This window comes from Columba livia, chromosome 6 (assembly GCF_036013475.1).
Source record: "Columba livia isolate bColLiv1 breed racing homer chromosome 6, bColLiv1.pat.W.v2, whole genome shotgun sequence".
In the NCBI taxonomy this organism is placed as follows: Eukaryota; Metazoa; Chordata; class Aves; order Columbiformes; family Columbidae; genus Columba; species Columba livia.
The window spans coordinates 23,008,504-23,031,858 of record NC_088607.1 but is presented as its reverse complement, the minus strand read 5'-3'; the positions used below and the strand labels follow the sequence as shown (position 1 = coordinate 23,031,858).

The following is a 23,355-nucleotide window of genomic DNA, read 5'->3' as shown; positions in this document are numbered from 1 at the left end:
ATGGGACAACTTCTTGAACAAACTGATAAGATCTGTCTTTTTATCTGTGCATTGATGTCTAGATAGATTACAATAGTGTAAAATCAGTTGTGTTCTGAAAAGGTTCATACTGCTTCTGATGGAAGTGCATAGTCAAAAGTCATTTGACAGTACTTCGCTTTCCTGCCTGAACATGTCAGATGCAAAGACCCATGAAAAATTAATTATAAAAGAACTTTTGGCTTTTACCTGAGTATGTCTGCATTACCACCAGAAAGCAGTCTAAGGCTGACTTCCCCAAGCACTTGTAGAAACTTTCTTGGTGTTGTCTTGAAGTTCAAATGTTCAGCATCCAAAATCCAAGAGCTGAAAACAATTCAAAGCAAATTGCAGCGTGGTGGTGTAACTCGGCTACAACTTGTACTTGTCTCTGTTTGTGTGGAGCATGTAACAGAATTGGCCTGAAGAGAACTGGACAAGTGCCAGGAAGACTGCAGTGCCACGCTTGGGATGCAACTTCCATCCTCATCAGTATCTCCATCCGAGGAGAAGTAATGTTTCACAGCTCTCAGACCAAAGCTCTTAGCTGCCTCGTACTTCAACTTGACTGCACGACCTGAGGTTAATATTTTCATAATAAGAAAACTAATATTTTCATAAGCGAGAGTTACAGCCTCGCATCACTGCGGGTGTCTGGGGTGTTCCGATGAAAGGCACCTTCCCCTCCCCGCGGCTTCGGTCTTACAACAGGCACGCCCGGCTAGCCTGCCCGAGCCGGGCTGCCCGCCTCTGTCTTCACTGCCCAGCCGAGCGGTGGCCGCCCTGGCCCTGCCGCCACCGCCATGCGCAGTGGCAGCAGTTGGCGGGCCCGTTTTAATGACCTACAGCTTGAGAGCGGCTTAGGGGAAGATCACTGTCACCATCCCCACTTAAAACAATTATAACTGTTACTCATCTTGAGTAGGATTTAGTATTGTCGTGTTTGCTTGTATTTTAAGTGCCAGGTTGTCTTTGCCCATGCTATTTTAGTCAAACTCATGCATTGTTGGAGGAAAATGGTAATATGCTGTACTCTGCTTTTGCAATTTCTTCTTGAACACTTTTCCTGCTGTTTCCACGCCTTCCTGTGAGCTTTACATGAAAGAACTGGCCTTTGTTTTGTTCACGAGGGCTTTGTTGTGACGAGGGCTTCCCCCAAGGGCAGCATTCTGGCTTTGCTGCTCCCCTGATGTGTGCTAGCATTGCCTGAAATCTAAGTAAATCAGGAAAATGTAAGATTATAAATGTCAATGAGGAATCACAGCCTTGTTTGGCAGGGTCACAGTAAGAAGTGCAAGGTTATAGTCATAAATTGCTGATCACCTACTGTTTATCCCTTGCTCATCTTTTCATAAATCCTGAGGTGGAAGGGGAGCACAGATTACGTTATAGATAAAACCACTTCAGTGTGATTTAGGTGCATAGGCCCAAGAAATTGCCCGCGGGCGGGCTGCGACGGACAGGTCTCTTTTTGTGAGGCTGCTGCCCCATCTAGTGGCAGCTTGGGCGCTGGGTGCCCGGAGGGGAAACGAGACGCTCCCTCCTCCCAGCCTGGGTTATCGATTGCAGGCACAGATCTTAAAAACAGATTCGAATAAAAGCAAATACGACCCATCAAAGCTTGCGTGTACCTAGGCCAATCAATTAAAGACATAAGAACTTTTTCTTCAGATGTTCATAACAGTTTTAATAGAGAACAGTGCCACTAAAAGACAGGGAAGGTGCTCCATCTGCTGGGATCTTTGAAGTTGTGAGGTTGTTTCCTGTAAAACAAGCAGTGTAGTTGATCCCGACAAGTAGGACTGAACCTGGAAATGAGAATTAAATTGCTCCTGTAGGTCATTCGGTAATAAAGGTGTCTTTTGGCGAGTGGGGGCTTTCCTTGGTTCTATATTTACCTTCTCCCTTTAAAACATATCTCTGACAGCTCACAAATCTCCAAATTGATCTGGTTATTCATAGCTTTGATCTGAGGACTTCTAAATTTAATTTCTGTTGCTGAGTCTGTATAGAGACTGTCTTGATGCATCTTTGTTTTCATAGCAAGATTCTTTAATTAAAATACAGGACTAACAATCCTGTTTGGCAGTGGTTTTGTTTAATATGACAACCAAGCCATTGGCTCCTGTACAGTGATACCAGCAACATGGCTGGGATACTGGTAACCTAAGTAAGAAAGCTCATACAGAAATGCTCTTTGCCATTCAAAGAGCCCACAGACTGTAATTTCAGTTGTAGTGGCTGGACAAGTGTAACAGCTACCCAGACAATGAAAAAACAATAATTAAATAGCACCTGGTCGTGATTGTTCCCATAGAAACTAAGATATAGCAGCAGGTATATCTACCTTCTCAGGCTGCTAAATGCAGGAGATTGCAGGATCCTTTGATGTTAAATCAGTGAAATACATCATATATATATATATATGAAAGTAGAAACTTCGGCTGTTGTCATGAGTGGTTGGCAGGAAAAAATGTAGCAGAAAAGCTTACATATTTGTGAAATTCAGACCTTGTTACCACACAGTCTTTGTAGCAGTTAAATTGTCAGAGAAAGATGATTGATTAACTTATTTAAACAAATGCAGTCAAAACTATAAAACAAATGTAGTGAAAATTATCAAATATCATTATACTTGTCTGTTTTCTCATACTGACACAAAGTCTATCAGCATAAATGCCAGCATAGGCATGTATAGCCTGGCACTTCAGTCTAACATACTGTATCTAGTTCCTGAGATGTCTTTAAACATTGCCACCTCCTGACATTTTGAATACTGCAATTAATAATAATATTTTTGTTATTATTGCAAATTTATTGATTTAAAAGACTGCTGATATAGATCACAGTCAGGTGACAAACTTTATTTTTAAACTTTGCAATTCAAAGCACTCATAAGCTAGCATCCTTGGGAGGCTGGAATCCACTGTCTCTTTATCTCCTTCCCACTATTTGTCAGCTTCTATGTATGACGGTCTTTGAACAGTCAGTATTTTTCCTGTCCATTGACTGTTTTCATGCTTCGGGAGGATATATGTGTATTTTAAGACTCGAATGTGACTGCAAAACAAAAATTGTTCCAAAATTTTAGAGCAAAGCTAGTATCTTGTAAAATTTCACCCCTAAATGTTCTAAAAGTCTTTTTAATGTAGTATTAAGGCCAAGTTGAAGTGAACATCTAAAAATATTTCCATAGCCTGGATTCAGCAACAAAATAGGATAAATTTCTCTGAGTTACCTCCCCAGGTAATAAACAAAAGAGCCCTTGATATTGCATGTCTCAAAACAAGCTTATTGTAAATAAATGATACAGTTAATATAAGACAGAAGTGTCCTTAGATGGCAAGCCTAGTTGCAGTTATTTTACATGAAACTGGGTTGTTCTGGAAAAATATTTCAAATTTATCTTTCTCTGTCTAGTTTGAAATGAAATGAGCAATTGTTTGTTCTTAAAGGTGGTACATAAAACGTGATGTCTGTAATCAAATATACTTGATCCCAAATGCAAGGTGTGTGAGGGAAATGAAGCAGCCAAGCTCAGATTCAGTCTTTCCAGTGATTCTCAATAAAACTGAATACTTCAAACATTTCTGTTGTGCCCAGTCTTCACATGAGAGACTCAATGATAATTTCTGCCCCACATTTTTGAGGGATTCTTCCACCTCAGTTTCTGCCCCCACTCCTCATTTAGCATTCAAAGCCTCATCAAACACCCAATCAAAGAAGCCTAGGACATATTCTGTGAAGAACCACTATTGGAAAATGACAGCTAAGATACTTCCAGAAACAAAGCAGGAGCTGTAAAACACATAACAAGGGGAAAATGTCTTCCCACTGAGTGATGGCTCTTGAATTCTGTCACTGATTTAAGTCTGGTAGTTTCTTTCATTTTTCTGGAAGATTTTCAGTCTGAGTCATTTCTGAGACAAATCAATTCATTTTTGAAGGGCAGCTGGTTAAAGCTACTTGTTCCGCAGTGTTGGCTCAGGTTCTGGCTGGCAAGTTCTAGAGCAAAATATGACTGAGATGGTCAAGGATACCTGTTAATGTTAGTTCTTTATGTGGCTGTGTCTGCTATTAAAATAGAACGTAAGCAGGTTGAAAAAAAGTTACCCAGCCACACCAATTTTCCATGTATCAGACCTTGTAGGTGCATTTGAAGATGAAGGAGTTGGAATATTAGTGAAGATTTTTTTTACCATGGGTGCTAATGTGCTGTAGTAATGCCAAGTACATGTTGTGATCTTCATGGAACAGCTGCAATTTCAACAGATGTAGCGATGTTCTGATTTCTGTCACTTGGGGATGTTTTGTTTTAAACGAGGCTAACGTTTTGTGCCACAGTACGAGAAAATTTAAGGGAGAATTAGTATGTGGCAACTCTTAATTACTGCTGCTTAAGTTATTAATATACTGAATTTAGAACACCTCAGCTGTGACTAGCAGAAATACCTTGCTCATTTCCAATAAATTATGAAAATGGCTGTGGTTGTTTTTTATTTGTAAATGTGTCCATCTGGTTTTCTGGAATTCTACTGTTGCCAAACAGGCATTACCTAAAATGCGTAAGGCCATGACTGGCAAAGCCTGGTAGTTGCCTGTGATTTTCAGCTTCTTTTGTGATTGCCTCCTTATGATAATACCACGCTTTGAAAGGTTTTATCACACCCAGAGGCTTCCAGCTTGAAACATACTGAGGTCATTCATGCGTATGATGCCAAGTCATAGCATTACATACAAAACACTTTCCAGTTACTTTCCAGTTATTCAGTAGAGAAATAATGTTTCCATTATCCAATGAGGGATAATAATTTTACCCCCTTGCCAGCTGCACATGTTATTCGTTGAAAGTATTTTGCCCAGTAGGACTTGAAAGCAATTAATTTGTTTCTAGTTCAGTCTAGAATATTATTTTGTTGAGAGTCACTGAAAAGTTTGCTCAAAACTTTAAAAAGTTATTAGTCTACAATTAAGAGGTTTGCCTTTAATTGGTAATTCAGAAATCCAGACCTTCTTGTCTCATAGCAGCCACTTTTTAAAGCCACTTTTTAAAAAGTTGATTAAATTGTGTAATACTATTTCTAAACTTCCCTGTGGTGTCTGTATTTTCCTGTAGTCATCTCAGTCACTGAGCATCTTCATTTATTTAATCAGAAAACAGATAACATCAGATTAGACGATTTCTCAAAATCTCTCCCAGTTGCATTGCAAGAGCCTGAAACAACTGGTTTATCTCTGTCTAAATTGTTCTGAACAAATTCCAGTGGAGGAGGTTCAGTGCCACTCAATAGCACTTACTGTTGTGCTTTACTACTCTCACCAGTAATACTTCGATTCAGTTTCTCTTCCTGCAGCCAGGTTTATTGCTTCTCACCCCATCTCTCACAGACACAGAGGACAGCTTATTCCATTCTCTACCACAGTCTTTTCCCTTTAAAGAAAATGTCCCTTGTAGATTTTGCTCCTTTAGATAAAATAAACCAGATATTTTCAGTCTTTTCTCCTTGTGATCATTACTGTTGTGTTCTCATCGATGATGTTCCAAACAGGACACAGCTGAGTGTCTGCCTAGTCCTTAGGTTTACAAACTGTGCTCCGGTCTATGTGTCAGCATGTTCACATTTTTTTACTCAATACTGTTGACTTAAATCCAGTTTGTGGTCGCTATGTCATCTGGATCCACTTTAATACTCATCTACGTCTGTGCATTTGGTTATTCCTGTTTGTCTTTATCAGCCTGTGCATTTCCAATAGCTCTGGTTTGCTAAGCTCCCTCTGAATGCTGGTTGGATGCAGTCCTTCCCAGCTTCAAGTATCGTCAGTGTATCCTACCAGTCAAGTACAACCTAAATCTGAATGAACCAACTAGTTGGCTGTAGCAGTGCAACAGCACACAGGAACTGAGCATGTGCTGCACGTTTTCATGCTCGACTTGTGGGTCTACCTGTCGTTTTACTGTTTATGAAGCACATGGCACTTGCTCCATAAATTCTTGCGTTTTCACTTCCTAATGTTCACTTCCTTCACTTGGCAAAAGGTTAAACAGATTGCCTGTTTGTATAACTGCAAGAGATGGGAAGGATGTGGAAGGATTGCCCGTTTGTATAACTGCAAGAGATGGGAAGGATGTGGAAGGGCCATGTCAGACCAAGTTTGAACCCAGATTTGCTCTTTAATGAATATGCATTGTTTCAATTATGTCAGTTACCTTTTTAACTTTGTATTGAGCTGGAGATACCTGAAACTTCACATTTCAAGTTTGATGAATGCAGAAAGGTTTCATTCTCTTTTCATGGATAAGCTCTGTTCTCATTTGCCCCAAAGCAAGCACGCTGCTTAGGTGTCAGAGGTGAGCCAAACGCCTGGTGAGCAAATAGTTGTATTGCTCTTTATTAGTTCAGGTTTCAATACACACAAACAAAATCCTCCTATGCATACAATTTCATATGGAAGTGGTGTAACATATGCAACAAATAGGTGTTCCACCATAACTTAGTTTTTTAACACAGATTTTATTTTTATGTACTTTGAGTCACATTTTAGTTTCACTTCCATGAAGAAAGCTTCTACTATATAAGGTAAAGTGGTCTGTCCATTCAGGATGCATCACTTCCTTTAAGAGCTGTCAGGTTAAACTAGCTTGCCATGCTCTGGACACATCAGATACTGCTTTATCCTCATTGCTTAATGTTTCTTCTGTGGAAGTGTTGAAGATAAGTAGGAACTTGAGTTCATATTAGTTATGCTCCTGAGGCTTCCGAGACTACGATCGCTTCTCTTTGCCTGATGCCCACCTCTCCACTGTTTCTAAATGCTTGTTGGACCCCCATTCTATTCCTTTCTGCTGCCTGCACATATCTGAAATCAAGCAATGATATGCTTAAGAGCAGATTTATGATACCAACATTTGTCTCGCATGTCTGTTAGTACCAGATATCCAATACCTTCCAAAAATGCCCTCTCTCTAGTATTTCTCTTGTCATTCTGCAGTGGTGTTTGCCAGTTTCCATGCACAGTTCTCTAGGCTGTTTCTTTTCATCCTCACCAGCACCACAACCTGCATCGTCCTCAGTCTCTGTGAGGAAGGAAAGAAAATATTTCCCGTGGATTCTATTGCAGGAAAAAAAAAGTTTTGCAAATCAGTGCTCTCATCTTCTGGCCGCCTTCTTCCCAGGCTTTGATCACTAGCCAGCCAGATGATAATGTAGTTGTGGAGACAAAGGCATGCAGGGAACATTGAAAGATAGTATATGAAGTATTATAGCGCTGAAGCAGAGGTGTGTGTACATTGTATGTTTAAAGGTTTCATTTTTGTTGGGGAAGTTTATCCAACATAAACTAAAGAACAAATGAGATTGCACACCCAAAACAGCATTTCAATTTCCTCTGCTCTCAAGACTCTATTTATATTTTCTTTAGAGCTACCTAAATTTCAAAATGAAAGAGACCGAAATACAAATTTTGTTTATATCTCCTTTTTCATTGTTACTTACATTCATGATGATGGGAATAAGTTGAAAGTTAAGTTGTACTTACTTTATTAATAGAAAAAGCCCATAGAAGTCAATGACAAATGTGCTGTTCATTACAATAATAATAATAATATGCAATTGTCCTGAAGATACGTATATTCTCTACCTGTTGGAAATCTGTTGACTTTAGTACTTCGATAAATGTTTAAATGAAAAAAATACTGAAGTGAGCAAGCTGTAGCATCCCAAAAGACATGATTAAAACATAGCATTTTTTTGTCTGAAACTATATTACCATTGCTTACTTTGTGCCCAAAGTATTCTTGGCCAACGCTGGTCAGGCTGTCCTGTTAATTACTGTCTAGAAAAGCAGTGAAGAGGTGCCTGCTTCCTTGTCTTGCACAGTCTCCAGTCTCACAGTCTCTCACAGGAGATCTCCAACTTGTGCTCTAGAAACAGTGCAATTTTAACTCCCTGCACAAACTTGACCCAGCAGTCCAAAAACAGCACCCTTTTGCTGCGTAACTCTACCACCCACAGGGGTAACCTCTACTAATAGATCTCAGTTTGCAGATCCCAATCACAAATTGTATTGCCAAACAGTTTACAGTCCAGTATTGTCAGTAACCATTTCATGTTTGAGTAGTGCTTGCTGACCCTGTGCGAGACTGGGCTGTCAGTTTGTTACTCACAGCACATTCACACTGTTGTCAACTCTCCCTCTTCCTGACAAGTCATACCCAAGCAGACCTGTGTGAGAAAGGAACTACTGTCCCACCCAGTTTATCGAAGGGAAATTGAACTATAAAGACATGTGGCTTAACAATAACAGAGCTGGAAATAGTCCAGATGTTACATGCCTCAGTCTTGAGTCTATAGAACAAGCCTTCATTAAGATTCTTATTCCTGTCATTCCACCACTAATGTACAAGGCTGATGTACCCAGACTTCAACAAGCTACAAGATGTAGCATGCTTCTCACAAATACCAGTGTGCTTTTTATAAAGAGATGCATTTAGTTTATGCATTTTGCCTAGATTTTTAAAGGATTGCTATAGCTGAATTTGTACCTGAGCAACTCTGAATTCACAGTTGCTGTGCTATGAAGTGAAGACATCAGTCTAAAATCTACTTGAGTTTACGTAGCTCATTTTTTATAAAGAAGAAAAAGAAAAAAAGGAAAAAGAAAAAAGGAAAGGAAAAAGGAATTTCACTTTCAGAGGTTTTTTGCATTCTTTGGTATGTATATATTAGAAATGCAGTTGACTTTAAGTAGTTGTTTGTTCTTAGCACTCTTTACTACAAATTCTGTTCTTTGTTGAAAAAGAAACTGAAATATAAATAAATCTTGCGTTCAGATGTAATTTCTACTAACTGAACTTTTGCTTAGTAGTACTTGATGTCAACTGCAAAAGCTTCTTTTCAAAAATTAGTGTCCACAAAGAAGTACTGAGGGAAGCTGAAACTATCACTTTCCTTTTAGGATCTTTCTATGATGGTGTTGCTTTGCATTCTTCCACATTCTTTAGCATTTTAGTTAATGAGTGAACTTTTGATACCTATCTCTTGATTCCCTCTACCAAGCGATTTGGATTTTACTGCAGAGCAGCTCTGGAGTATGAGAACTGTATTCCCTTATGGTAAACCCAAGGAGGATGGTTTGGCTTTGCAGGTTCACCTGTTATTCCACAGCCACTTGGGAATGGCAAGTCTATGGGTCTAGATGGGAGTCCTGAAGCACCTGCAGCGTGGATAGTGGATTCTCAGCACTTCCTTCATCCTATGCTCTATGTTTTGCTAGTAAACAGGAAGTGCAAACATCTATTTCAAACACGTATGTTTTACCAAGAAACTTCACAGTTTAGATTAAAACTTAATAATAGCAGTTCTCTTTGAATTGTACCCTTCACCTTTCAAGAGAGGAGAGACAGACACATAAGAATAAGAGGTTTTTAATTATTTTTTTAACATTAATAATAAAAAAAATAAGTTAAACATAGTAAAAATAAATAAAGATTGAGGTTCCAGCCCTCATACAAATAATTCAAATCTGTAACAAAAAAAAAAAAAAGAGGCAAGTTTAAAAATAAAGCCAGCATAAGTCTTGGGAAAAACTAAGTAGTTTCCATATAATATCAGTTAAATGAATTGAAATAAAGGTCTGACTTCTGACATCTGCAGCGTTCAATGAGTGCCAAGTCCTTAAATCCTCTCCTGGGTGCGTACATATATGTAAAGAGGTTGCATAATCAGAATTCTCAGGGGAACTCTGCAGGCACCTTCGCGTGTGATCTGGAAGTCCAGTCAGGCTTCCAATTTCCCTTCTTGCAGCACAGTTCTTAAGTGGAATACATTAAGAGTTTGTAGTGCTGACACAGCTACAGGTGCCATCTTTCAGATTTTACTGTAGGTTGGGTCTACACCAAGAGTCCCCTTAGTCTAAGTACACTAAGTAGACTTTGGTCCTTCTTCACTCTTCAGCAACAATAATGCTGATGCAGTTCCTTTTACTTTCTGATTCAAAGCCTGATCACCCTTCTCAGTACTGGTTTTAGTGGGTTAGATTTCTAGAACTTGGGTCTTCACTCATCACACAGAATAATATTAAGATTTTAGACTCAGGCCACGTATAAAATGAATACTTGAGTTAAATAAGTTAAAACTTCACCAATGCTTCCAGACCAAATGCTGGTTCTTCAATGAAGTAGACAGATAACTTGATATGTATAGTATTGTGCATGGGAATACTCATTTAAATATTAAATATTTTAGCTTCCCACTGAGTGGTTTTCATGTTAATTCAGAGTAGTAAGATAATATATCAACCATCTCTCTGCCTCAGGAACACCGATGTGAGTGGCAGACTACACACACATTTAAAGGGAAAGCCTCTCATGATATTCAGGACTTTAGTATCCTGTTACCAGTATAGGCTTAATCTTATTCATTTGTTTCCAGATGTAGAAAAAAAGTCACTTTGGTTCAGGAAGAAAACGACTCTTGGTGCTGATTGCATTCATACTGGAGTCAATCCAGTTAAGGTATTGAGTAACTCTGGTGTAAACGCCAGGCTTGTTTTCCTTTGCACAGCCGTCTCCCCAGCTAACAATCCCATAAAGCGTCATCCTGCCGTTGTGCTCACAGACCATCGGGCCACCGGAATCTCCCTGCAACAGAAGGAGAACATATTAGGCCATTTTCTGCAGATGGAGCCTCTGTAACAGGGAGCCTGTGATTATTGCTGCTCTATACCAAAACAAGCGTAAACACCTACGAGCTAAAGTTTTGATTTTTGAAAACACCACATAGATGGAACAGAAAGCTCAATATCTGCTGTGACTTGAACACAGTCTGTAAGGTGTGGAATTCTCTAGTTCCCCCCAGCAGGGCACAGAGAGAATAGTTACCTTGCACACTTCCATCCTAAGTTTATAATCACAGATATTGAGATAGTGATAAAAGGTCAAAGCCAGCATGCCCAATTCTTCATCACAGAATCAACTGTCTCACTCTCCATAAGGGACTTTCACACTTAAGGATGACACTTGTTCTTTTGGCTCATGTGGCCACTCTGCCCAGTCAAGTGTACAGGGAAGTAAATATAATTTTGAGGAATCTGTAGAATCAGTGTCACCCCATAATTCACCTTTTATCCCTTTGCGGAGCTACATTTAATGTTTAGAAAGTGCAAGCGGAGACTGGAGTAGCTGCCATATTCCTCTGATGCATATCTACCAGCCATTGCTTGAATAGATTGTAGATAAGGTGTCGAAGAATAATAATGGCTAAGATACTGCACTTCTTACACCTCCAAAGAAGGGTCTGGAGGGAACAACACCTAATTCTATGTCCCAACCCTCTTCCATATGTTTGGTCACACTATGGGCCAGCTCCATTAAATGTGCTGAATTCCTGCTACGTGAAGAGAAACTCTTCTGAGCAGTAGAATTACAAGATGCCACCAGCTGATCCATATAGTGTACATATATTTAAAATTATTTAGAAGATAAAACAAATCAGTTTTACCTTGCATGCATCAGTCATCCATGTAGGATCTCCAGCACAGACCATGTTGTCAGTAACTCTGATATTATCATAATATTCATATTTGCATTTTGTCTGTGATATTAAGTTTACGGTGGCTGACATTAGTCTTTGAGCATAGTAGATGTCATCTGCAAACAAAACAGCATTTAACTATTTCCACCATTCAAGACAAAAACAAAAACCAAACAAAAAAACCCCCACACACAACACCAAAACAAATAACAACACAACAACACTCAAACCAAACCCAATCCCATAACACACACTTTCAGGACTTGAAAGAAATTAGCATAACTATTCCAGTTCTGATTTGAGGCTCTTATTACCCACTTATGCAGTATTGCCTTACTTTTACTGTTAATAAATAGTTTTAAAGTGAAAAACAAGTGTTTCAAATGCAAACTTTATAGTTTGGTTTTTAAAGAGAAAGAATTTGGTATTTCTTGAAAGAAATTCTGCACAAATACAATCCTCTTTTAATCCTCCAACACAGCTTTAATTTCTTCTACTTCTCACCACATCAGGAATGAAAAAGTTGCCATGTTTTACACCTTTGCTTACTTTGTATGGCTCCCAAATGTGAGAAGCATCAGTTTAGAACTGCCATGGACAACTAGAGATGACAACAAAGATTGTCTTTGACAGACACATGGAGTACATGAAATAATAGAAATTGATTATTTTTTTTTTTTTAATCTTTTGCAGATTATGGTATAAAAATACATCCCCTTCCCACATAGTGAAAGTACAGCTTTGGAATGAGATGTCATTCACTTACAATAATCTTGTTTTCCATAGCCAGATATTTCACACCGGGTATTGTCTCGTAAGTAAAGGTTCTTCTCTGGCAAGCAGACTGTGTTGACGTATTTGGATTCTTCTGCACACTGTCCAGAATTTGTTCTTATCCGTATCAAAGCTGAGAAACAAGTCAGAGAAGAAACAATTAGATTTGTAAAGCAGGTTTTTTTCCCCCTCAAGTTCTCTAACAATAGGAGCAGTTACAGTTAATGATAATAGTTGCAATTACGTTTAGTTCTGGTTACACATGGTTCCTCTCATTGCTTTTGGAATGACATTAGATCATTAGTTAGTAACAACAAAATCAATTTCTCAGCACTAAGACTGGCAAACGTTCCAACTTGAACTTTCGTCCTGGAAGGATAGGGGCTGATAGCTCAGGGAAGATTCTTCTGCAAGTGTATCTTCAGATGTTTTAAAACCTCAGCTTCCTGACTGGCTGTAGAGGGTGGCACCAGCTGCCCTGCTGAAGAGAGGGCAGTTTATGCTGTACTTCTCACCAAAAGAGCTTGTGAAGCTATTCTTTGAGTCTTTTTCCTTAGTGGAAGTCATCTGGAAGGCATAGTTGAGTTCTAATTGCCAAGTGCAAGAGTGGCAAGTTTGTTCTGTGCAAGTTGTTAATACCCATCTCTGACTTGACTGGTTTAGGGATAGGGTTGTGAAAAACAGAGAGACTTATAAAAGTCTGGACTAATTCAGGATAACCTTTGGCTAATGCAGTACTTGATATGGCATTCTCATACTATATGATGAAAAGCAGTGCACATGCATTTTTTTCATCATTTACTAAACATTCAATGTGATCTCTGTAGGCATAGAATAATATGGTAGAAATGGGACACTGTCACCAGTGCTTATGGGAAAGCCATGCCTTATACAGGTCTAGAGGTAAGACAGGCTTACAATTGACTGTATACCAGGTAATGTATCTGACATGCCACAAACCAAATTTACACAAGCTCAGCACAGGCCTAATTCTCAGAAGCACCTAGTTGCTGTTGCACTTCAGCTTATCTCCGATTCTACTTGTTTTAGATGTATGCCACGATTACATAGCCTTCAGCTATCCTCAGTGTTTTAACAGTTCACATTAAGATGACACTTACCAATATCATTCTCATTGCCACCTGTGTTATCTGTGAAGTCAGGGTGAGAGATGATGTTATCAACCATGAATTCTTGTTCTTTATCATCAGTCTCATTCAGTCTGGACTTGCCAAGGAAGACTTTGTAGACAGATTTGTTGTGTGGGTTTTTTGACCTGAATGAGAGTAAAGAGTTTAATGAAGACTACTGGTGTCTGAGTGAAGTCAACAGTTCAGATCCAGTCCCAGGTATTTTTTTTGTGTGTTTACATTAATGCTGACAAGAAAAAGCTAAGTTTAGCTTTGAAAATTGATCTAAAGGAAAGCATCCTGATTTTCGATTTGAAGGGCTTAAGATAGAGGTTCAGGCCAGGTGTTGACTATAAGAATCCTCTGCAGGATGCCAGCAGGATCAGCTTTCCACAGGAAAAACAACAAAAAACACCCACAAATGTATTGCTTAACAGTTCATCACCTTTCAGTACAACTTTGAAGTTTTGGAAACACCTAACGTAAAATGAAAGCTTGGCTCCAATTCAGGCTAAAATTGTTTAAATTGTATAATCCAGCAAATAGTTTACATTTTGCTAGCTCATTCTGCCAGACTGGGACTCCCAGAGGAGTCCAAGCCATGTTTATGGCTGCTTTTCTTGTTTTGCTCAAAAGAGCATTCTTACTATGGTACATTTTGAGGGTTGCTCAGCAAGCATCATGCAAAGAAATCAGTTGAAGAAAGCTGTAAATAAGAAGGATGTGGAACTAAACTTACGCAGTTTGAAAACAGTGTGCTGCAGTGAGCACCCAGCAAGGGTCGATGAGGCTGCCACCACACAGAAAATGGTCAACACCCCTTATGTTTTGGAAGATGCCAGCTACCCAAGGCTGAGACTCAACCTCTGCCTGGCTTCCACCAACAATCTTGAAGTACTTGCTGATGCTCCTTTGACCACATTCACGCCCTATGAAAGGAGACATTTTGTTCAGATTTTCTTACAGCTAAGCACCAACCTTGTGCTACTAAAAAAAAACCCAAACAAAAACAAAACAACACACACCAAAACAAAAACACCCTGCTATTGTCCTTAAACTGCTGTTACTTACCACACTTCTCTATGTTGCAGGGTGTTTCTTGAATGGTGAATCCCTTTTTGGTGTAACACCAGGGCCTGCTCCTTCCATTTGGGTTTCTAGAAGATAAAGGAAATGTTCTTTTCATAAATACAGTTTAAAAACATGATAGTATCTTAGAATTCTACCTCTCCTGAAAAGGCCAAAAGTGTCCTGTTGCAAGATATGTCAGAGAAAATAATTGATAAATGACTATTACTGTTGCATACTGGGAATTTTGCAGTACAGTCAGCTTCAGTGGTGAGAACTCTAACACTTCAAAGAGTCACATTCCAAATATTTTCAGTCAAAATTCACTTCTAGTATTTTGTTGTTTTTCAAACATGTGCCAGTGCTTAAGGCACTTCTGGGGCTGTGGCAATAGAAGTCACCCTGGGAAGAGTGATGCTTTTCTTACCTGCAGTAGCTGTGTTTGCCCAGTCCAAGCTGCAAAGCATTCTTCAAGTCAGCATGGTAACGACCCCTCCTGATTACTGAGGGAAGGTCCCATGGCAGACACTCGTCTTCTGTAGCCATTCCTCTGTAGTTCTCCCCATTGTCAGTATAGCATGTGCTGTCAGCGTCTGAGAAAATGAATATTTTGTTAGCAGCATGTTCTCATTTATGATTGTTCTGAGACAGAAATAATCTGTATGGATCCTTCTAATGAGAAAAAAATTCATGCATTACACTTGAAAACAGATTATGCGAAATGTGGACTGATTATACATTATTTTTATATAAAATTTGTTCTATATGAATTTCAAGCACCAAATATCTTCTATTTTAAAGCACACATGTTGCTGTTGCTTCTTTAATCATTTAAGTGTACTTCACAATATAATAAGTTCTTCTTCTGCTTCTGGACATTGCCAGTCAAGTTCACTTTTTTCACCCCAAAATAAAACATTTGTGAGGTAGACAAAACTTAGAGATCCTGGGTTTTGCACCAATATTTAGTTATTTCTCCTTACTTGGTCTGTTAGCACAAAGTGCTAAAGGATAATCAGTCATGTGTTTATGGGTAATACTTCACTTGCCATTTAATATTCATGATTTGCCAGTCTTTTTAGAACTTTTGATCAATTTAGTTAATATTAAGGAAGATAGATACTCCACCTAGTTCACAGTGAATTCCAAAGTATCTGTCTGGGCATATGCAACGATTAATTCTGCTAAAGAGGTAGTAGGTGATGCAGGTTCCTCCATTCAAACAATGGCATTCTGAAATTAAGAGACATCACTAATTAGAGGCAAAACATTTGCATGATGAAGTGAAACATAGTTGCAAACTAAGTTTTAGGTGTTTAAATATAATTAAGAATCTTCCTTCTTAATCGAAGATGTAATTGCAGGATAATAAGCTCTCTTTAGGTTCAAGTAGAACAAGCAGATATTTACCCTTGTGATCTGATCTGTGTTTATATGGCAGCCTGTAGTGCTTCTTGCTATAAACCTAAAGGAAAAGAGAAAAGGATTTTAAGGCAACAGTTTCTGTTATGTGGCTTGATTGTCTTTTACAGGCCCAATCTCTGTTCCCTGCTGCATCCATTCAACAGTTTAGGTTTTTGCATGCAGTTACTAGCTGAACCTGCTCTGTTGAATCTGGATGTGAATGAAGAGTGGAACTCTACTTGAGCAAAGCAGAATGGGGAAGGACAAAAAAAACACCAAACAAACAAACCAAAAACCCAAACAAAAACCACCACCATGGCTGGATATTTCTTTCTCCATTGAATTAAGTAAGATTAGGTTTTTAGTACACTTTTCCCAGAGGTCAAGTGGTCTTGCCTGAGTTAAGACAAGTAATGGTAACAATTCCCTAATGTTGGTGAGTGGCTCTGCTGATAGATAAACAATCATACAAGTTGATACTCAAAAAGATTCAAATTGATATCTGTTCCTCCTTTTTTAGCACCACACTTTCAAGTACAGGAAGTCAAAATTTAGTTAAGGCCCAATATCAACCTCCATGAAAGACGAGTGAGCTCTTGGTACTCAGTGTCCAGGTCTAAACTGCATTAAGAAAAAAAACCAAAAAAATCAGAAAAGGCTAGATTTCTTGGTTATTGCATGTTGCCTTCACTATTTGAAGGCCAGCAGACATTTTAGGATGGAGCACAATCAGAAGAAAAAACAAAGGGTTCAAAACCGTGTTTTTTGGAGGTATATGTGCAGCATACATATATGTACGTGCAAAGGCGGCAAAAAGGAGAATTCAAGTCAAAAGCCTACCACACTGTTCAAAGCAGAAGTATAATCAAAACCAGAAGTGGATCTAAGTGAACCCCCCCACCATTTATTTCAAAACTTACAGAATCCAGTCCCGTGACAAGCGTGCCCAGGGTTACTGCGAGGAAGATGAGTAACTTCATATTGTTAGTTAACTTCTTACTTTGTTCCTCTTCTATCTGAATTGTTTTGATTCTGAAAATAAAAGAGGAACTTAGTGTCATGTTGTAGTTTTCAGTGTCAGCTTTCTTCATTCTGTTGCCTTCTATTGGTTTCAGAATAAGTCACAACACAATTGACAGAAGAACTATGCATTAACTTGCTGTGGAATATCTTCTAATTATTTCCACATATTAAATTACAGGTTATTGTTTGATGCTTTTTAGTACATTCAGCAGTACAACCACAATTTTTTTGAGTTTAAATGAAGCAGAGAAAGAGAAATTAGAAAAATCCATGTTTAGTTTCTACAGCATGGGCTAACACAGAAATTGGCAGATGGATTTATTTGCTGTCCAGCTGTTTGTACCTATTTAACTGATTATTACTACCTTGCAACAAAAGCACTGAACACTCGCATTTAGGGTATGAAAGGGAAAGCTCCTTTTTCATTATATCTGTAGTTGCTGACTGCATCTTGTTGATGTTAGGTACCTACATGAGCCTGGCTACCTCACTGAGTGCCTCTGGCCACTGTGAACTCTTCAAAGTCTGGTCTTGATGTTACCTCACATATTTACAGTATTAGAGAGGCTTAAAACATATTCTGTCTTAATTTCTTATCTGCAGCTAGCTCTTGGAGCCAAGCATGTACAGCAATCTTCCCAAGATTGGCTGTTAAAAAACAACTAGCTTGTAACAACAATGTGGGAAGATTGCTATTATGTACCCGTAGGCCTTTTTTTCTTTTTTATTTTAATGCAAGTAATGGGATTTTTTTTTTTTAAAGTGTCCTCAGTGCTAGAAAACAGGAATTGATTTTTAAAGGATTCTGTGGGAATTCTAGTTATATCTATATTGGCAAGCAGTGCAATGCAGTAGGAGAGGCTGTGCAGAACTGATTTGGTGCTGAAGACCTGCTCCACAGTGTCTCTGCTTCAGAGGTTTTTTCATTGGATTAGTTCGAGTTTGGTCCTGCAGACTGAATGCCTGCTGGTATTTGGAGTACATCTTCTAGTTCACTTTTATTCAGAAACACAGTGCAAGTTCTCTAGAGCCGCTCAGTGGTGTGAACAAGAACATGAGAAATAAAGACCATCAGTAGATTCATTTAAAATAAAACCTGACATGAACTAAACCAAAACGCTGATGCAGATGCACCCTTTGCTTACAAGCATGTTTAGTAATGCAAAAAAGCAAATCCTGCCTCAGGTACTTGGGACACACACGGTTTTCAGATTCAGCTGAGATTTCTGCAGATATATTTTCCCTCAAGCATTTTTTGTATTAAGATAATTATTTTTAGGATACTTGGCATCTACGCAAGTAATTTGTCATTTGTTACCATAATTAGTTTCAAAGCTTAGCAGCACAAATAGCAGTACTGCTGATTTTATGTTAACATTATGATATACTGTACCTTGTAGAACAGATCCTCCCCTCTGCTGAAACACTACATTATAGGAGATTTTTATACATTTTTCTTTTTAATTTAAAGAGCAATCCCTTAATTCTGTTCGATTCGTACCCGGGAGTTGTGTCCTTAAATCACGAGTCGGTTTTAAAGCATCGCACTTACCAGCAGCGCAGGAGCCCCGCGGTCCCTGTCAGTGCCGGGCGGGCGCAGAGCGGCAGCGGCCCCACTGCGGGACGGACGCTATAAAGGCCGAGCCGGGGCGGTGCTCGGGCTGCTGCCGCCCCGGGGCGGGGCCGCCCGCCCGCCGCCTCCCCCGCGGGACCTGCGGATGCCTCGGCGTTTACCTTGCTGCAGACGAAAGTTGATGAAGTGACTCAAGAGGGGAATTTTAAATGCTTTTTAGTTTCGGGGGATGTGGGGGGTTACGGTCAGGGAGAACAAACAACTGGATTCAGGGTTAAATTTCTGTAATGGGCTCCTGGGCTTCCCCGCGGCTGTTAGCAACTTAGGGGCATTTAGAGAAACAAAAGAGAAATGTGAGTGACAGCTATGAGGAGGATGGCTTGTGTTGAAACATGCCTAGAGATACGAACAAGCATGGTGTATTTTATTCATATGGTGATAACTATACTGTGAGAAGCACAAATGACTTGGTAATTAATAGAGGATTAAATTGATTCAGGTGTGGGTTAAACACAGCCCACTGGGAGGGGGTATTGGGCCAGAGTGTACGCTTGAGGCACTGAGTGTGTTTTCAGAGAGCTGCCTCCGGCTGAAACGCAGGGCATTTGCGGCAAGCAGGGTGCATTCCTCATGCCAGCTGGAATCTGTTAGGACACAGGGCTCACAGCAGGGGTGAAAATAACTTTCTGCAAAGCTACTTTCAGCTCCCTCACTCTGCTGTTCCCGAGAAATTGTTCATGGTTTCCCCATAATTTCTATTTTCTGAAGAGATATTAAAAGTGGGGTTGTTTTGTAAGATATGGACGGAGATGTGAACCGACAGACGTCTATCTAAGAATGCAGGCCCAGCGAAAGAGATAGGCTTTGCTAGTCCAGTCAAATGTGATTTTTCACATTATGCTGTGATATGGTAGCAATGCAGTGAATAACAGCAAACCAGCACACAGTATTTGTGGGTACATTCATGGGGTTTAGCTTCAGGTAGTGCAGGTGACTAAGCTGAAGCAAGTCTCCGTAGCATGTGTGGCTGATGAGGAGCAGTTTCTTCAGAGGCCACATCAGAGCAAGGGGTAATCCGAGTTTCCCTCAAGAGGAATGTTTTCATAAATGGAAATTCAGAGCTTAAGGAGACCACCCTTCTGCATTTGACATCTAAATTCACTGGTATGAGTATGGTTTAGCTTTCTTCTTTCCTTCCCACCATCTATTTGTGCAAAGTCTGTGATATAACCATACCTTTATTTGGGTACTTTGGCCACTTACGTTCTCTATTTCTTTCTGTTCAGATCTTCAAGCTCATGTCAGAACAGACCTCACATCTGCCAAAAGTATGCTAAATTCACTTCACTGAATGTCATGAGCTGAGTCAAGAGAAATGGTTCAGCTGGAAGACCAAAAATGAACATAGGTAAGGAACAAATCTTTCTAAATTTCAGGAGATTCATTTTTCTCACTCTCTGTGGTGACTGAATATATCAACATCACAAGCAGTTAGATCCTTTAAGAAACAGGACAGAAAATATCATGGTAGAATCCCTATAGAAGGTTCTTCACTTCAGATGAGTGGCTGTGGAGTAAATTTATCCTAGGGAATAGATTCTGTGGGGTGGAATGGAAATAATCTCAATTTTTAAAAGCAGTTTGAATAATTTACTCACATAAAGAATTTTAATACACCAACCTTACAGATAAAAAATGAAGAAATGGGTCATGGTTTGATTCAGCAGGGAGAGCAGGGAAGGGACAAGGTGCCAGGAAGAAGAGAGGTCCTTGGGGCTGGGCAGGTCCTCTCCTTTCTCCTCCACACTCCCAAGGAAGAGGTACTAGGCCTGGGTGGCTTTCTCAAACTCTCTTTCTGGAACAAGTGTCAACCTTAGAGCATCTAGGTGTCCTCTTTCACATTTATTGGTCCCTGAGAAGTGCCATAGAAATGTGAGCAATTACCTTCTCCCTGAACCTCTGATCAATCTGTGTAAGTGGCACCTGTTCCTCATTTTCTCCCTAAAACCTGAAGATTCATACTTGTTTCCCAGGTGCAAGAGCCAACAAATTTTGTTGCCTTCACCCTGGCAAAACATACAGCAAGATTCAAACCTCACTTTTTCTACTATTTGTCATATACTTAGGTTTTACTAAAACACTGTATTATTTTATTCTCAATGATGAAATATACCTAAAAGGCCACCAGGAGAACTGACCCGGGCTTTGTTGCTTTGTTTAAATGGGTCTGGTAACAGTGATCAGAAACTTTGCCATGTTTGCAGTACAGCTTTAGTTCCATCAAATTCCTTTGGTCTAAATATTTGCACCTAGATAGGTGGGTTAATTATATTTGAATGACTGAACTGAAACCGTGGTTTAGCAGGGAGATATCCAAGCTAGCTGCAAATGAGTTTGCTTTGCTACTGCAAGTAATCTCACAGCAAACAGGGCTGCATGGTCTCTGTGAGTATTAAGTGACTCTTAGGGAAGCAGAAATGGATGAGATAATTTCCAGTGCCTGAGTTCACTGAGCTGGCCAATGGTTGGCACAACAAGATCTGAAGTGAGCCTGCAGCTGAAATGAACCCTTGGACCCTTGTAATTTGTCCTGTCTTAAGGCAGAGACCTTGGAAAATCTGTAGCCTGGCAGTTCTGGCAAGACCTCCACCTGCCCTCAAAGCTGGATCTGCCTGTACAGGTGGGAAATGCACAGGGCCAGGAGGTAGGAGGGGTGAAATAGGACCAGTTCTGCTACCAAGGGACTTTTGGTATCTTCAGGGTAGGGATTTGTTCATTACTACATGTCTTGAGAGTTTAGAAGGGCCCTGTTACAAGCTATATTATCTCTCCAGAATAAGATTGTGATAGGACAGAAGAAAAGAAGGTCTTTATAACTCAAAATCAAAGTAGTCTGGCAAGAACAGTGAACAAAATGAAATGCCTACTGAAAGATTCTCTGTAAAATCTGTTTGCCCAGTAGATACTGATTAATGACAAGCCACTGGCCTTAAGAGAGAAACTTGTGCAGAACCATGAACAAGTTTTGTATTTTGAAAGCCACTTCCTGCTTTTCCCTGCTTAATTCTTTTTCCTTACATGTGTCTGTGGTTTCATCACTTTGGTCTCTTACCTGAATTTGGCAGAGGTGTGGGCAGGTTGGTATGGGGGAAGACTTCTGAAGAAGAGAAGGTGCTACAGGAAGTGGTATGGGTTATTGTGCCAAAGACAGTTTACTTGGTTAGTAGGAGTACAGTGTCTAAACAAGGAGAATCAATTCACAAAATGTACAATAATTCATTTACATAGTCAGGGCTGTTAATAATAGGGCTTTATATATTTCTCTTGTCTGTACCTGGATTATAACACAGGCTAAAGAAAATATATATACCTATTATGAGATGCTCCTGTGATCCAAGTGTGTGAACCCCTTGCAGTCATATAGTACTTCTCTCAAACAGAGTTCGTATGCAGTGGATCCAACCCTGGAGAGCAAGTAGGATGAGACCCGTGGTCAGGCAGGTCTTGGTTTACTGTGATTCTGCGATTTAGTTTTTAGTTACAGATAAATATGTTGCTGATTCTTTTAATTTATAGTTGAAGTAACTTGAATGTTGCAGACTAATCGCCTAGCCTGACTTAGTAAATTTAGAAAAGATAACATTCCATTCCAACTAGATGAAGACACTGACCCTTTTAAAGAAATATGGGGTTTTTATCTTGTGGTGGTGTGCTGAAAGAGATAGTGAGGTTTGCCTTGTTTTGCGGAAGTTGCTGAGATGGAGGTATTATTAATTCCAGTGTTCGTTTTCATAGCTGATGATAAAATATTAAAACTAAAGAGAATACTGTCCGACATACATTGGTTGTGATGGTCCATGAGTAAACCCCAAAAGAACAGAATTCATGGATAGTTAAGTAACCCTGTAAATATTAGTAAAAAGAACTGCCACAGAAGTACTGTTTGATTGTGAAAAAATTCCCTTACTGTGGCATCTTGTCATTCCACACTGGTTTTCTTAGTCAGGGACACTCATTAGCCTAATAGGAATCTGCACACACTTAAAATTACAGCCATGCTAAGAAATGTGCCCCAATCCTGAAATCCTGTCTCTGTGAGCAGGCACTTCTGCAAGCCCCTGCTGAAGGGAGTGGGGCTCAGTGCAGGAGCAGCAGCCCCTTCTGCTCAAGGCACTTCTAGACTCAGGGCTCAGATACGCCTGAGGCTTTATGATTCCTTAAGTCTGGTGGTTGTGTGGAACATGTTCTGGTTTGTATCATATATCAATAATACCACAGTTATATTTATTTAGGCAACATGGCTTCCAATTAAACAGAAAAATCATTTGCAAGTACTTGCTACTCATGGTATGTTAAGAAAGAATAGGTCTAAATTTGCCTATGAGCAGTTACCTGTACCTGAATCTCTGTCACCTCATATAAAAGAGTGAGGTTAAGTCTTACACTCAGTATTTAGTTAGTGATTAAGAATACAAAAGCTAAGAAAACACCTAGATCCTTTTGACATGACTTGTCATCTCTGTAAGGATAACAGTTTGGTGGGTGTGTTTTTTGTTGCTTTTTTGTTTGTTTGGTGTGTGGGGTTTGTTTTTTGTTTTTTGTGTGTGTGTGTTTGGTTGGTTGTTTTTTTTGTTTGGATTTTTTTTAAAGGTAATAGCTTGTCACTGAATTAAGTAGCCCCAGCTATTGGTATAGAATGTAAAGGATATAGCTATATTTACAACAGCTTTGCGTGTTGGAATGTGGCTTCAAAATCAAATAGTATCGGGTTTCTGTGAATTTTGGATTATGGCAGAAAGGATTTCAAGTCAGTCATAAAATGTTTTACGAGTTT

General features: G+C 39.5%; 1 protein-coding gene across 1 annotated transcript; it reads right to left on the bottom strand.

Moving 5' to 3' along the window:
• Positions 1-9,426: 9,426 nt before the first annotated feature.
• On the bottom strand, positions 9,427-18,636 carry PLAU (plasminogen activator, urokinase). Its single transcript, XM_005500072.3, has 11 exons — positions 18,501-18,636; positions 16,846-16,957; positions 15,932-15,986; positions 15,650-15,754; positions 14,949-15,114; positions 14,525-14,610; positions 14,193-14,382; positions 13,445-13,599; positions 12,316-12,456; positions 11,517-11,665; positions 9,427-10,657 (listed from the first exon to the last, which is right to left on the bottom strand). The coding sequence occupies exons 2-11, from the start codon at positions 16,903-16,905 to the stop codon at positions 10,463-10,465; spliced, it is 1,302 nt and encodes a 433-aa protein (XP_005500129.2). The 5' UTR covers positions 16,906-16,957; positions 18,501-18,636; the 3' UTR covers positions 9,427-10,462.
• Between the last annotated feature and the right edge of the window lie 4,719 nt (positions 18,637-23,355).

What these genes read in the sequence shown, in the direction of transcription:
- PLAU (XM_005500072.3), bottom strand. Translation starts at nt 16,905, where the DNA reads ATGAAGTTACTCATCTTCCTCGCAGTAACCCTGGGCACGCTTGTCACG. An exon ending in TTGTCACGGGACTGGATTCT is followed by an intron (nt 15,987 to 16,845) that starts GTAAGTTTTGAA and finishes CTTTTCCTTTAG; the next exon opens with GTTTATAGCAAGAAGCACTA. An exon ending in GGATGACTGATGCATGCAAG is followed by an intron (nt 10,658 to 11,516) that starts GTAAAACTGATT and finishes CTTCTGTTGCAG; the next exon opens with GGAGATTCCGGTGGCCCGAT.